Source organism: Delphinapterus leucas, chromosome 3 (assembly GCF_059928025.1).
Source record: "Delphinapterus leucas isolate spDelLeu-1000000601 "Yukka" chromosome 3, BTC_Dleu_Yukka2, whole genome shotgun sequence".
NCBI classification, from domain to species: domain Eukaryota; kingdom Metazoa; phylum Chordata; class Mammalia; order Artiodactyla; family Monodontidae; genus Delphinapterus; species Delphinapterus leucas.
Genome location: NC_143131.1, coordinates 160,376,884 through 160,392,962, shown reverse-complemented (window position 1 = coordinate 160,392,962; position 16,079 = coordinate 160,376,884). Strand labels below are relative to the sequence as shown.

Below are 16,079 nucleotides of genomic sequence, written 5' to 3'. Positions count from 1 at the left end.
AAGAAAGTGCTGGAAGGAATCAGCACCTATATCAGATAAATATGCTTATTTTTATAAAAAGGATCACTGGGGCTTCCCTGATGGCACAGTGGTTGAGAGTCCACCTGCCGATGCAGGGGACACAGGTTCGTGCCCCGGTCCGGGAGGATCCCACATGCCGCAGAGCGGCTGGGCCCGTGAGCCATGGCCACTGGGCCTGCGTGTCCAGAGCCTGTGCTCCGCAACGGGAGAGGCCACAACAGTGAGAGGCCCGCGTACCGAGAAAAAAAAAAGGATCACTGGAATGATCAACTAGAAACTAATAAAAACGACTATCTGTAGAGGATAGGGGTGAAGTGAAACAGGGTCCACTCCCCTGAATATACATTTTTATATAGGTCGTTAAAGCTCTTTCATTTGAAGTATAATATATGCCATAAGAATGCACAAATCATAAGGACACAACTAGTGAATTATCACAAAGTGATCACACCTGTGTAGCCACCTCCCTGATCAAGAAATGAAACTGTCCCCACACTGCAGAAACCTCTTCTTTCTTCCAACAGCGACTCTCTCCCTCCTGACCACTCCTGACTGTTAACACCACAGATTAGTTTTGCTCACTTCCAAACTTGAAATAAATGGACTCATAAGTATATATTCTTCTCTGACTGGCTTATTTCACTCAACATTCACTGCAAGAGATCCATCACGGTGTGGTGTGCAGTCCTTGCTATGTGTGAAAATCTTCAACGATGATTGTAGACCTTCAATTTTTTCTTTTAGATCTGTCAGTTTTATATAGTTTGAATTTTTAAGTAAAGTTTCTTAACTGTTAAAGATTGAAAACTTATTCAAATTTGTTTTGTGAAAGCTGGAGGAAGCAAAAAACTCTGAAACCCAGCCTCAGATCCTGTCTGGTCTGAGGCTGCCAGCCCCAGACTCTGCCCATTTCACTACCTTTGATCCTCTCTGTCCCTCCCAGAGATGCAGTTTCCTGGGGGAAAGGTCAGAGTTCCTGGTGGTTTGCAAGAGCTAGGAGGTCACTAGCACTTACCCTTCCCCCTCGACACAGGCCCCCTTGCCCAGACACCCTTCCCAGCCCAGGCCAAGGTTGCCAGGGGGCCCTCGCAGGGCCAGGGGCTCACCTTGCATGCCTGAAGGCCCGAAGTCCTGCCGTGTGAGGAATATGGCGTGATCGTGGTACTCATCGTGGCCGGAGTCTGGCTTCTGCTGGAGGTAGGCCCAGCGGCAAACGTTCTCCAGACTCTGAGAGGGGTTCCCAATCTCAATGAGGCTCAGGGACTGCAGGGGCAGGAGAGACAAACAGAGGGGTTGGCGTCTGGTGGTCCTGATGGGAGCTGAGCAGACCCCATCTACCGGGGACCTGGGCCAGGTGGCGCTAAGCCCAGTCCATTCTCAAGACCCCCTCTCACTTGGCTCCATTCTCCTGAGTGGATGGAAAGGCTCCCCGGCCTTTCCACATAACTGCACGAGTTTCCACACAAAGTCACTGCACAATTTCAGGTGAGACGTGGGAGCCAAGCTCTGAGGCTGTCTAAAGGCTCAAAGAGTCCATTCAGCCCACCCTACCTCCAGGGCCCCTGCATCCTATTTAGCCCCTGCTCTGTGCAGGCCCTGGCCAGGAGGCAAATGCAATGAACCTCGGTCACCCTGAAGAGCTTACATTCTGGCAGGCTCCAGGACAGGGGAGACAGAACTCTCAGTATGACCACAAGCCCAGAGACCTGTGCTTTCCCCTTGATAGAAGCTATTTGCAGAAAACGACACAAAGGAGGGAAAAACCCTGCAGCAAATACAGCAAAGGAGCCACATAAGGAACAGGAGCACAGGGATAATTCCCTCAGGATCCACGGACAGGAAGCCACTGGGAGCAACCACATTCCATTTTGTGTCATGACACATACCTACTAGCCAAGGCTGGCTGCTGGACTGGCAGCAGTGCAGCCTGATCTGCACCATGGCACTGGCATTCACTCTCTCATTCAGTCTTCACAACCACCCGAAGAGGCAAGAAACTGAGGCTCAGAGAGGTCAAGTAACTTGCCCCAGGTCACACAGCTAGGAAGCCTGAAACCAAAGTTTATTTTCAATCCACTGCCCTAAACTTCCTCCACAAATAAAACATACGCTGTATCATCTCAAAATCAAGTCTCCTATAAGCTGCGCTCATCCCTTTTCTCTCCACAATCCTCACAGCAGACACTCCAGTTTCTGCTCTCACCACATACTCCCACCATCAAAGTAGTTCCCTCTAGGCAGAGAGTACTGGGCACGTTCTGTTCCACTTTAAGGATACATCTGTCCATAAAGTAGAACTATGCATTCTTTGGTAGACACGTAAGCAGATGTTTTGTCTCTTCTCTTGCATAAATATATCCATCAAGCAGAGCCACATATTTCTCTTTTTGTGTATAAGTAGCAGAGAATAAGATATAGGGTATTGTTAGTAAGCCAGCATGTTGCAGAAGAAGGAAGAACGATTCAAGGCCAGGGAGGACTAGTCATTGCCAGGCATCTCGTGAGTTACCCAAGTCAATGGCTTACAAGATCGCAGACCAGTTCCCAAGTCCTAAGCACAGAGCCAATTGCTCCTGAGAGATGAGATTACTTGTTTTAATAAGATATAGTTGAGGGGCTTCCCTGGTGGCACAGTGGTTAAGAATCCGCCTGCCAATGCAGGGGACACAGGTTTGAGCCCTAGTCTGGGAAGATTCCACATGCCACAGAGCAACTAAGCCTGTGCACCACAACTACTGAGCCTGCGCTCTAGAGCCTGAGAGCCACAACTACTGAGCCTGCGTGCCACAACTACTGAAGCCCACGCACCTACAGCCCGTGTCCCGCAACAAGAGAAGCCACCGCAATGAGAAGCCTATGTGCCTCAACGAAGAGTAGCCCCTGCTCACCGCAACTAGAGAAAGCCCGCGCACAGCAACAAAGACCCAACGCAGCCAAAAATAAATAAATTTTTTTAAAAAAGATGTAGTTGAGTCCTAATGAAGTCAGTCATAGACTGGAGCGAGAGGTCTGGTGGCCAGGACCTGTTAGACATTGGCACAGAGGTGGACAGCCCAGAGGATGCTGGAAAAGGGGAAGGGAGGTACACTCCTGCCCCCCTTGTGATTCGGAGAAGCATGTGACGAGCTCTGGCCAATTAGCTGCGAGTAAAAGTGACGTGTGTCTCTTCCCGGTCCAAGCACTTAATTGCCCACATGAGCGCCTCCAGAGGTCTCTCCTTGTTGGCATGCGAACCAGCACGTTGAGATGGTAGCTGCTCTGTCACCTAAGACTTGAGTGACAATGAGACCAGAGTCCTCTGCCAATTCACAATGAACATACAAGTGTGAGGGGGAAATCAATCTTTGTTGTTGTAAACTGCGGGGACATGGAGCTTGTTTGTTCCTGCAGCACAGCACGGCCCACCCCACCTGACACAGAAAGGGCAAAGGAAGGGGACGTGGCATCTATATCTCATCCAAGCAGGTCAGCTCAAGACCCTGCCAGGTGATCACTGTCTCCAGAAAACCTTGAGAGGCCACAGCTCTGGAGGAGGAAGTGAGTGAAAGACTCTCCTTTCTAGGGAAGGACCTTTGGGTGGAATGAGAAGGAAGGGACCCTCATGGGTGGATCTGATTTGGTGCTTGAGTATGGACCCCACTGGGCTTCGGATTGCCAGCCCAAGTCCCGATCAGAGGGTGATCACAAAGGCCACTGATGACCACTTGATCAAGGATGGCCACAGAGCCCCCACTGGAGTGGGACTCCCCCAGTTCCACAAAGCCCAAAACCAGTTCAGAGCCTTGTTAGTCCATCTCCAACAAAAGGGCCTTGTTTCCCTCAGGGCCATGTCTCTCAGCCCAAACATCAGGGGATTGTTCCCCTGCTAGATTGCAGCTACTTTTGCCTGGGCTCTTCTGACAACAGCAGCCCAGTCCCCCTTTGGTAAAATATCCTCTCTGTTAATCTGGGTCTGACCCTAGGCTCAGGCCCAGCCAACCCCACCCTGCACCTTCCCAGCAAAGGATGGTTGGGGCCAAGGAGTTGGAAAGGTGTGAGACTGCACGCCTGGAGCTGCCACTAGGGGAGGAGACCCCAGGGGAGGAAGAAGCCAGCATAGATAGAGCAGGGCCTGGGGTGGAGAGAGGTCAATTCCTGGTATCTTCACACAACCACCTGGCTCCCCCAGGCCTGAGGCCAGCCTACCCCAGGCCTGTTTGTTATCTATTGCCACAAAATGAGTTACTTCCAAACTTTATGGTCTGAAAAACCTCAAACACTTATCTCATGGTTTCCGGGTTAGGAATCCAAAGGCAATCTAGTAGGGTCTTCTGGCTCAAGGTCTCCCGTGAGAGTGCTGGCAGCTGAGACTGGGGCTGCGATGTCATCCGAAGGCTCCCCTGGGGAAGACCCACTCCCACATTCACTCACGTGGTTACTGGCAGGATCCAGTTCCTCACGGACACATGGACCTCACCACAGAGCAGTCACACGGGGCAGCTTGCTCCCCCCAGCACGAGTGACCCAAGAGATAGCATTGATAGGGCACATCCAAGACAGAAGTCTCAGTCCATTTAGACGCAAATCTCAGTCCTGCCCAAACCCACAGGGAGGGGACCACACCGGGGAGTGAATACCAAGATGCGGGCTCACCAGGGGCCATTCTAGAAGATGTCTGCAGCAGATATGTGTCTCACATATTGTGTGTCAGGAAATTCCTCCCATGAAAGTCAATTTGAGTTGTGTTGTTGTCACTTGCAGCTGAAAGAGCATGAGCAGGGGACTTCCTCCTTGGAGAATCGTGGGAAGCTCAGTCAAGGGCACTGGCTGGCAAAGGAAAGCCAGTGGCTGTTCTCCAGGGTCCAGCTGGTATGTCCAACACCAGTGGGAGAGAAGCTCTGGTCACATCTTTGACAAGGAGTCAAGGGCCCAGTCAGAAAGACACACTGTGTCAGGGCCAGAGAGCAGAAATAAGGCCATGGAGTTGGGGACAGAGGCAAAGGCTGAAACAGGGTGAGGACAAACAAGCTGGGGGCTCAGAGAGAGGCCTGACTGCTCAGTGGGTGGGCTCGTGGGAAGTGCTGGGTGGGTGTTGCAAACCCAAATGCCCACAGGCCAAGGCCGGTGATGTAAGTCAGTGAGGCAATTTGGTTCTAAGGAAAAACGAGTCTGTCTTTTATTTGCCAGTTCAGAAGGGGTAAGGTTACAGAAGAGTATTTCCCTGTTATGGTAAAGAAGTTGGGGGGATAAGGAGTGGCGAGGACTGTGGCCAACCAAGGAGCCTACGCCCAGCTGAAGGGGCAACAACACTCAGCGCCAGCCCCATCGGCATGGCATGCAAGGACAGAGCCCAGGGCTGCCAGATCTCACTACTCAGGCCAATGTTCACATTTTACAAAGAAGCGTACCTCCTGGAAAACACTGACTCAAGTTAAAATAAGTTCTGTGGACAAAAGAAAACACATCTCTCAGGTCACCAGGTTGAGAACCCTGGAGAAAAGGCCTTAGCAGTTTGGACCCGACACTGGCACGCTGGCGAGCGCCTCTTGCCTCCCAGACACCAGGCTCCTGGGTTCAGCCCAGGTTCCCAGCCCCTCTCAGCAGCCACCGTGATCTCACTGCTGCGGCAGGATAGGATAATTTATTGAAATATTGATTTGCGTTTTGTTCTTGCCTCGTCTTCCTTCCTCCACTCCAAAAAACAGCCTGCCACTTCCATTCTCCAGCCCCATGGGGGTTTGCATTGCAGGGTCCAGAGCAGAAGTTGTCTGGGACCCCCTCCTGGCTTTTGGGTTCTGAGGAGACTCCCCAAGAGGAGGGGCAGAGAGAAGGGCTTGGAGGGTCTACACCAGGACGAGGTGGCCCTGGGGAGGCAGGTCACAGAAAACAATGGCCACGCGCTGGGCCCTGGGAACCTGCAGCCTAGACAGGACCCTGAGACATGGAGGAGGAGGGTGATGTCAGTGTTCCGGCATCCAAGGTGCAGAGCTGCTTACTGCCTATTTCTCTGCTAATGTCCCAACTTTCTCAAGGATCTGACCCATCTCAGATGGCCACCAAGGAGCTAAGGGCTGGGATCCTCATAGGGTCTGGAGAGTTCAGGAGGGCGCAGTGTGCCTTGTGCTCTGTGGCAGGTGCCAGACGCATGTGCATTTTAGAAAGAGCTCTCTGAGTCAGTGAGGAGGGAGGGGGGAGGGGAGGGGGACATTTGCTGAGATGGATGGGGGTGTTGTCTGGTGTAATGTCTCAGCAGTCAGGACCACGGGGTGGCAGGAGATGAGCAAGAGAGGTGTCGCCTGGTAAGAGAGGGAGGATGGTTTCTGGCAGTGGGACTTGCAGAGGAGGCATGGGGAGAGGACCACACACTCGCAGGGAAAGGTGGGGTCTGCAGCACGCCGGGACACAGGCCATGGATCATCCTTTTGGGCCCAGCTTGTTTGCTCGGTAAAAGTTCAGCAGTTTTCCTTTGGGGAGCTCTCCTGCTTCTCGGGGTGCAGCTCCTGGGGGAACAGTCCAGAGCCAGCCTGGGACTCAGGTTAGGTCAGTAGAACTGAGGTTCAAAAGAACGAAAAAACGGCTGAAGCAGGCTTGCCTAGTGGCAGCCTCCAAACAACCACCCACGAGCTTCTAGGCAGAAGCCAGCACCCCAGGCTCAGCCTTTCCTCTACCTACTTCTCCTGCTTCCTGAGAGCTGCCAGCCTTCCCATAGGTTCCGCCTGCCTTGAAGGGCTCCTCACAGACAGAGATGTCCAGGCAGAGGGCCCAGGAGGGAGGTCTGGGCACCCACGAGGGTCACTTGGGCTCTAGTGGGATCTCCCCATACTCTTCTGCCACCTGGCCCACATCCACAGCCCTCAGACGCCTCCACCCCGTGCCTTTGCTATGTATCACACAGCACGTGAGCTGTAGTCCTCATCTGAGCGAGGAAAGGAGACGTGTCTATTTCTCCTTCAGAAGTGATGGAGAGAGGCTGAGAGAGCTGCTATTGCAGTTAAGATTCTCACACCCAGCTCACTGGAGTCATCTGCAACCTCCTGGCCCCAAAGTCGTCTATCTGCTCCTTTTTGCATTGGCTTCTCTGCCTGTTCCCACCTGTGCTGGGCTGAGGACTGCACAGAGGGCCATGGTGTTCCAGGGGGCAGCACCCCAGGCCCAGTAAGGGGGTGGCCCCAGAACCGGTCGGGATCTCACAGACCAGCCTCCCTCCCCCCGAGGGAGCCAAGGGTGCCAGCTGTCCATAGTGCATGGAACTGTTTTTATAGTACACAGGGCATTTATGCACCCTGGGGCTGGGTGGTAACAGTGGGCTCTGCGTTCACACGTATCATCTAATTTAAAATGTATAATTGCCTTAAGATATAGATGCTGTTATTGACCTATTCTCCGAATGAGAAACCGTGTCTCAGACAACTGAAGTAACTCACCCCAAGTCCTACCGCTAGAAAGAGGTGGAGGTGGGCCTGGAAGCCACACCACCTCTGAAGGTGTTCTGTCTGCAGGGCCATCTCCCCTAGGCAGGCGGGACAAGAAAGGAAGGGCGAGAGCCAAGGTGGCCACCAGGTGGCGCTGCTGCCGCAGGAACAGCAGCGCGGGGCCTCAGCCGGTGGGACGCCTGGATCCCAGGGCTCTGCTCTGAGACGCCAGGGCACCGGTTCAAGGGGGACCACGGAAGCTCCTGACAGCCTCTGTGGTCCCACATTAAACAAATCAGTTAAGACCTGAGCAGAAAGTTCCGTTCTCATCACTGCTCTCTGACATTTCCATTGTTTGCTCCAGAATGAGCTGAATTACAGTATTTATGCTCTTACCTCCCTCAGTCAAGGAGACAGGAGAAAAGTGGCACCAGCAGCCTGGAGGCTCTGCAGGCTTGGGGGCATATCAGGGAGCCCCTCAGACCACAAACCCTGCCCACCAGGGCACCTGCAAGTGACAGGTGGGGCTCACCTGGGCAGCTCAGGGCCCTGGGGTTGGAGGCCTGCTCATCTGTCAACTGCCCTGTGTTCTTGGACAAGTTACCTCACTGTCCTGGGCTTCCCATCTCCAAAGTGGGCACAACCGCAGCACCGAGCTGGGAGCTCAGGCGCTTCTGTCCATGGTGATCAGCACCCACAATGTTCTTTGTCTCTGCCCCTTGGCTCATGTCCCATGGATCCAGCTGAAGCCCACCGAAGCCTTCTCAACTGCCATGACCCCAGAGGGTCTCCTGCCCAATCCGCCCTCCCAAAGATGCACAAAACAGGACAGCGTGCACAGAGTGGAGTCCAGATCGGCTGGGTTCAAGAAAGCAGAGGTCCAAGAGGGAAGAGATATGGGAACATAGGTATATGTATAACTGATTCACTTTGTTATAAAGCAGAAACTAACACAACATTGTAAAGCAATTATACCCCAATAAAGATGTTAAAAAAATAATAATAAAATAAAAATAAATTTAAAAATAAATAAATTAAAAAAAAAAAAAGAAAGCAGAGGTCAATTCTCAACCTTGGCACTGCTGGTCCTTGGGGCCAGGTGATTCTCTGCGGTGGGGACTGTCCTGTGCACTGAAGGATGCTGAGCAGCATCTCAGCCTCTACCTGCTACATGCCACGAGCATCCCCAGGGTGGGGGGCAGCAAAATGCCCTCTGTGGGGAGCATAGCCAAAGAGCCCAGAGCTCATGTTCCCCAGCCTGTGGAATAACAGCCCAGCAAAGCTGCTCACCGCTGTGTGACCTCGGTAGGCCACTCACCTGTCCTGGCAGGTGGGGCTGACGAGGTGACTGCCCCAGAGAGCTGCTGTGAGGGTGAAGTGTGTGACATCACATAAGGGGCTGCAGACAGGGTCTGAGCCAAAGAGGGCACTGCAGGCTGTGACTTGCATGAATACCCTTGTTCCTGTTGTCATTGCTAGTGTGCACTCCCCTTACAGGGGACACTAAGGCTCAGTGAGAGTAAATAGCTCACTGAAGCTCCCACAAGGATCAACAGGGCCAGAATTAACACCAAGCCCCAGGCTGGGTGCAGCACAGGCTCCCCCGAGGCTGGGGGTCTTCTCCAGGCAGCTCCAGCGGACAAGGCGGTGCCTGGAGCTCAAACCTCATGACAGGCATCTGCGACCCCAACACCAGTGAGGGCTGGAAGGCATGATCCTTATTTCTCTGCTCAGGACTCCCATATCATCAAGGAACATTCCAGACATCCTCCCAGAGGCTGGGAAGCTATTCCCAGAGAAAGCCAGCTCAGGATTCTTCACATGAACCTTCCCAGCTCAAGCCTATGGGGCACATCTGGCCCTAATGCTTCCTGTTCTTCTCTGGACCATGGAGAGTCTGGCTCAGGAGGTGGGCCGCAATGACTGGGGGTGGGGGTGGGGGCTGGACACCATGCTTGGCCCCCATCTGATTGGGGGTTGGGACCCAGACTCTGGGGAAACCAGGGGCTGTCCCTGGGGTGTTCTGAATCCCCTACACTGCCCCTCACACAGTCAGGGAAGCGGAGGTCCACAGCAGGTAGGCAATGGCCCAGGACATGCAGTAAGCAGATGGTGGCACTGGGCCTTGAACACTGAGCCCTGCCCCAGCATTCTCTTCTCTTGCCTTCCCCTAAGAGACTCACAGTCAGAATTTCTCAGACCCTTCCCCTCCAACGCTGAAAAATTTCTAAGAGCATTCCATATTTTGTCTTGACCTGACAAGATACCTTATGTTCTTTGATTGTCCCCAAGTCTCTGATTTCCGTTTGCTTTGATTTTAATCATCTTAGGAAATATTTAAAATGAGAACAGTTCAGTAGCTTTGGTGCCTTCTCAAAAAAAAAAAATCAATTGAAAAGCCAGTTGCTATGCAACCCTCAAGTGTTGCCGGTGTTCTGCTCCCTGGCTGATGGCATATTGTATAAAATAAGATAATCTCTTTTCTTCTGCTGTGTTTTTTTTTTTTTTTAAGAAATGGAGAAAAACGTTGTTTTAGGCAAAACTTGAGATAACTCAGAGGCTTCTCATAAGCTGGAAGACAAACAACATGTCACTTGCACAAGTGCTACTGATTTTATCCCCACTGGAGCCTTGGCGAGGCCTGGGGACAGGCACAGGGGGAGCGGAGGGTACGGAAGCTGCTCTATTTCCATCACAGCTTGGAATAAATAACAGCATCTGAATACCGGGCCACTTTCTGCCCCAAGCCTGGGTCTCGGCCTCACAGCCCCTAGAGCGCTTCCGGCCGGGCCTTGGGGGACACAGCTCAGGCCCCTCTCCTGGCAGGGCTCCTGGCTCCAGTCACCTCGGCCTTGCTATGCTTAAAGTCTTCCAGGGACAGGGCCTCACTCACTGACAGGAAATGCGTGGCTCCTTGAGGAGCAGCTCATCAGAATCCATCCTCTCCGTGAGCCAAACTGTACTCCCCAACCCCATCTAGAAGCCCCTCCTGGCTTTTCCTTGAACAAGCAGAGCTCATTCCATTTACGTGAATCCCAGCCAGGCAGTCTCCTGCTGGGTCACCCCATCCAGGGCACCCCATGGTGCTCACCACTCTGAAACAATCTTGTTTACTGCTGAGTTCATGGGGAGCTGGTGCTCCAGTCCTGGGAGCAGGCAGGCAGGTCCCAGGATCCACCTGCTCAGGAGGCATGCTTCCCACTTCCCTGAGGTCCCTCAGACACCTAAAAACAGGGCCTCATCCCCAGCACTGTGCCAAGTGGAGTCTGTGACCAGTGGACACAAACTTATCGCCCACAACGAGATAGGCACAAGCACAGAAATGGGAAACTTTTATAGCAGTTTGATGGAGTGATTTTATATCTGTGGAATTTAATAATAAAAAGTCGGGGCCGGTATTTTTTTTTTTTTTTTTTTGTGGTACGCGGGCCTCTCACTGTTGTGGCCTCTCCCATTGCGGAGCACAGGCTTCGGACGCGTAGGCTCAGCGGCCACGGCTCACGGGCCTAGCCGCTCCGCGGCATGTGGGATCTTCCCGGACCGGGGCACGAACCCGTGTCCCCTGCATCGGCAGGCGGACTCTCAACCACTGCGCCACCAGGGAAGCCCAGGGGCCGGTATTTTTGTATAATCTTGGTTTTTGTCACATTTCCCTTTTCTAGAAAATTCCTTTTAGATGTACTTACAGAAATATTGGTCCGTGATGCGACCTTTGGCTCTGAGGCATTCTGTGTGTCTGGCTTGGCACCCTTGGCCCTGACAGCTACTCTCCATGGACTGTCATGTTCAGACTTATGGTCTGATTGCTCCAGGTCAGTGGAACAACCCCTCCTTTCTCACGGGGGTTGCTCCTGAGCCCACAGCCAAACACGCCGCACTGTCCCTAGGCTCCTATGCTCTGTGCAAGGCACAGAATGCTCCGTTCCAGAGACGATGGGCCAGCAGGTGGGGCCACAGTCCCTCTGCGTCCGGATATCTGTCTAGTGCCAGCCCTCCTGGATGTGGTTGGCCAGCCATGTCCTCCCAACTCTACTCTCCCCCTACCTGTACTTCTGCAGTGTGTCCTCCCCAGAGAAAGTGAGATTCACACCCTGGACTCCACTCCCCACTCACAATCCTGCCACTTGCTGGAGGAGGACCAAGTCTGGCCCTATAACTTTCTGGAATCCCCCAGGAAACAGAGGCCCTGATGGGCGCCAGCCTCCCCCATGGCTTCCCGAGAAGAGGTGGGCTGGGGAGGTGGGAGAAGCTGGGCAGAGTGTGGGGTGGGCTTTGCTACAAGATACTGGTCAGCCCCGCTGCCATCAGGGGCTGGGGGCCAGCAGAGGGGTGGCAGCATGTTGTCCTTCCCGGCCAGGCTTCAGGGGCTGGGGATGGATGTGGGGTTCTAACTCCACATCATGGTACCTCTTTTATCTTGACACCTCTGAGGTCATCGGCAGAAGTCTAAGGCTGGTCTGCCGAGCCCTGCTGGAGTGCGGTGGGTGCAGCCTGGACTCGGTTCTGAAAGCACACATCCAGCTCCACATTCTCCCTTCCTGTCGCCTCACCATCATGGATTCCCAAACTCCTTCCCAGTGGGAAGTCATGAAGGCGAGGGAGGCGTTGGTCCCCCTGTGCCCTCTCACTTCTCACTGTATTGGTCCTAGTCTCATTGAAGCTGCTCCACTTGCCCAAGTGTGCTGTGGCCACCCGTCTTGTTGGCCATGGGCTCGAGGCAGCCCCATGGCCTGCCCTCCTCCCCATACTGTCCCCAGGAAGAGTAGGCCGTAGCCTCACAATGGGGTCCATGCCCGCTTCCCTTACCCTCACTCTGCCTATGGGGGACTCGGAGGGTACCAACATGGCTCACGCAAAGCAGAACCCCTCCCTACGAGGTGGAACATAAAGGACCAGACTGGTCATGGCCATGAGGGAGGTGCCTGCAACACCTGGGTAATACAGCCTCACCTGTAGGTAAGGCCACGTACTTGTGGCAGCCTGCATCCTCCCTCTGGCCAAGATGGCTTGCCCAAAGTTTCCACAGACACTCAGGTGACAGAGTTCCCAGGCAGAAGAACACAGATCCCTCTCCAAGTGCCTCCAAGCCACCACAGAGAAGAGGTGCCAAGCAAAAGCATGAAGTCCTTTCTACATGCTCCTTCAAATCAGAAATAAAATGTTGGACATGACAGAGCCCTGTGGCATGCCACTGGAGACCCTTCCCCAGGTGCTAGCATTCAGTTAAACAGAATTACTTGGACTCTACCATTTTTAAATGATTTTTTAAAAATATAAACAAATTTTCCATAATTAAAAATGCACTATTTCAATTATAAAGGAAACATCCTTATCATGATAAATTAAGAAAATTCAGTAAAGTACAAAGAAGAAAATAAAAATCCATCACCTACTACCCAGAGATAAGTACTATTCACGTCTGATGTATTCCTTGAGTCCCTTCTGTGTATATATTTGCAAACAAAATTGAGATCCTACTACTGTAAGCTTATATCCTTTTTTCCAAAAAGCAAACAAACTTGACTTAATGCTGTAACCATTTCCCCAAGCCCTTAAACATGCTTTGAAAATGGGATTTATTGGCAGTCTAATAATCTACCACATAGACATATTGTAATTTATTTAACTAGACCCCTATTGGCAGACAATTTAGATTGCTCCCAGTTGTTTACACTTAGAAATAAGGCCATGGCGTTTGTCTTGTTCCTAAAACTTCATCCACAGCTCTGTTAACTGCTTTGGAATAGAATCATAGAAACGAATGACTGGGGGCAAACATGAAGAACATTTTTAAGGGAAATGACAAACTGTCACATTTCCTTCCAGAAATGTGTACACATTTATACTCATACCAGGGGAGTGTACTGCTACATTCACCCAAGCCAGCAGTAAATCCCTCGTCTTAATCTTAACACAGCTGATGCTTTTAAAATGGTAAACTTTTATTTCTTTGATTAATAGTAAAGTTCAATGTTTTCTCTTTTTTTGCCATTTGTATTTTTTCTTCAGTTAATTGCTTATGTCCATTGCCAATTCTATTTTTCCTAGGGCTCTTCATATATTAGGATATCTTTTCCATATTGCAAATGCTTTTCCTGATTGTGGTTTGCCCTTTGTTTGTGTTTTTTGATGATTTTATATTTTAAGTATTCAAATATATCTATCTTTCTCTTTATAATCCCTTCTACTGTATTTATGCTTAGGAAGTCCTTGACAATGAATATTTTCTTCTTGATTTGTATGGTTTAACTAGTTGAATTTTATTGGCCTATGTTTATCATCTGATGTATTTAATTTGCTATATATGAAATTTATATTTATCATAGATTTATTTATAACACTTTATAACCATTCCATTTATATTTATCGCATGTTATTTATATGAGAGGTATTTTCAGAGCTATATATTTTATTCAGTTGATCTGTTAATGCTTATGCAAATATAGTATATTTTAATTATTTTTGCTTTACAAGGTGTTTGAAGTAAATCCTTTTTATTTGCTTGGCTTTCAAGGTTTTCCCAGCCATTCTTTTTTTTTTTTTCTTTTTAAATTTATTGATTTATTTTTATTTTTGGCTGCATTGGGTCTTCGTTGCTGTGCACAGGCTTTCTCTAGTTGCAGCGAGTGGGAGCTACTCTTAGTTGTGGTGTGCGGGCTTCTCACTGCAGTGGCCTCTCTTGTTGCGGAACACGGGCCCTAGGCGTGCGGGCTTCAGTAGTTGTGGCATGCGGGCTCAGTAGTTGTGGCTCGAGGGCTCTAGAGCACAGGCTCAGTAGTTGTGGCACACGGGCTTAGTTGCTCCGCAGCATGTGGGATCTTCCCAGACCAGGGCTCGAACCCATGTCCCCTGCATTGGCAGGTGGATTCTTAACCACTGTGCCACCAGGGAAGCCGCTCCCAGCCATTCTTGACTGTTTATGCTTCTAGATGAATCTTAGAATCATTCCATCAAGTTTCCAATTATTAATCTGGGAAAAGTCAACCTCACTACTATACCCAGTGTTCCTGTAAGGAATAGCATATGTCTCTTCATTTATTTTTATTTTTTTCCTATCATTAACAATGTGCAATTTTCTTCTTATACGTAGGTCTTATAGCTGTCTTGTTAGGACTATTCCAGGTATTTTATGTTTTTGGTTACTATCGTTAAGGGAACTTTTCTTTCCCTATTATCTTTACTACCAGGGCATTGTGGGTTCACACAGAAATTATTGGGTTTTGTGTAATTATCTTATATTTGGCCATGTCACTAAACTCCTTGGTTTTCTGATGGATTCTTTTAGGTTTTCCGGGCACATAATTATTAGCAAACAATTATAATTTTATCTGTTCTCCTCTGATACTGGTTTCATGTCATACGACATTGTCCAGAATTCCAAAACCTCAGTAACAAAGTTATGCGTCTCTTTCTTGTTGCCAATTTTACTGTAACTGTTTCATAAGAGCAGCATGTCCCAAAGCAAATTCTGTAGAATGTTGATTCCACGAGGAAAAGGGTTCTGTTGAGAAATAGTTTGGAGAAACCATGCATACTGATCCATCTCCTAGAGATTCACCCTGCACATTTTCATAGTAAAGTCTCTGAGAAATTTTGCTGTCAGGAATACCTGTTTTACTTTGTTTTATAAGCATTTCCCAGACTCATTTGACCATGGAACCCCTCTATTCTCCTGTGAAAACATCTATGAACATCCTGAGAATTAGCTATGCAGAACACTTTTAGGGACAATGTGCTTCTTTTTCTACCTTTAAATAAAATTTGGGTTGTCATGTTACCATCTGTTACTAGTTTCACAGATCTTTTAAAAACCATGAGATACCCTCTCAGTTCCTATGGAGCTGATCACACTCCTTGCCCTGCTGGTGCCTTCAGCAGAGCCCCCTGGGGCTCTTTCTCAGTTGCCCCCGACTCGGTGTGCTTCTCTGTGCACCCCCATCCATGCCTTTGCAAAACACGCTCATCTCTTCTCTCCAGGCTCCAGTTCCCCATGACAGCATCTCCCTGGCTATCTCCACTGGGATGGCACAAAGCACCTCAAACTCAGCACGTCTCCCCTGAGCTCACTGCCTTTCTTCCCCACATGCCACTTTCCCCCGGCTCCGTGCTCTCCATCTCAGGGGTCGGCATTATCATCTACCAGGTTGCCCAAGGCACGGACTCAGCGTCCCTCCACATTCACCCGCGTAGCACCCATCCGCTCCTGGTTTGGCCTCCTAAAGTTCTCTTTCATCTTCTCTCCTTTCTTCACCCTGTGGCCACGGTCCCAGGACAGCTCACTAAGGTCACTAAGGTCACTAAGGTCACTAAAGGGAGCTCACTAAGCTCCCTTTGATGCCTCCCACCCTCTCCTAAGCCACCGCTCCCTGTGCTGGTTCTTCCCCTTTTCACTCCCTCCCCATGGCTGAAAAGTCACTGCCTCCAGTCGCTTGCCCTAACCTCTAAATAAGATTGCCTGCCCCCCTTGCCCTGACCAAGTCCCTGAGCCCTCAGTTGTAACTGTTTCCTCATCTGCACCTCTGCTCTAGAGCAGCCCCTGAGGTCAGGGACCACGTCAGTGACACGGCACAGTGCTTGGCACAAAAAACCCTCAAAAAGTATTTGTTAGGGACTTCCCTAATGGTCCAGTGGCTAAGACTCTGTGTTCCCAATGCAGGAGGCCTGGGT

General features: G+C 50.6%; 1 protein-coding gene across 1 annotated transcript in view; it reads right to left on the bottom strand.

Annotated features, from left to right (window-relative positions):
- ADAMTS2 (ADAM metallopeptidase with thrombospondin type 1 motif 2) overlaps nucleotides 1–16,079 on the bottom strand; it is a 247,378-nt gene that overhangs the window by 49,005 nt on the left and 182,294 nt on the right. Inside the window, exon 6 of the mRNA XM_022563351.2 lies at nucleotides 1,128–1,284. Coding sequence (XP_022419059.2) covers nucleotides 1,128–1,284 — 157 coding nt within the window. The remainder of the gene's footprint in view (nucleotides 1–1,127; nucleotides 1,285–16,079) is intronic.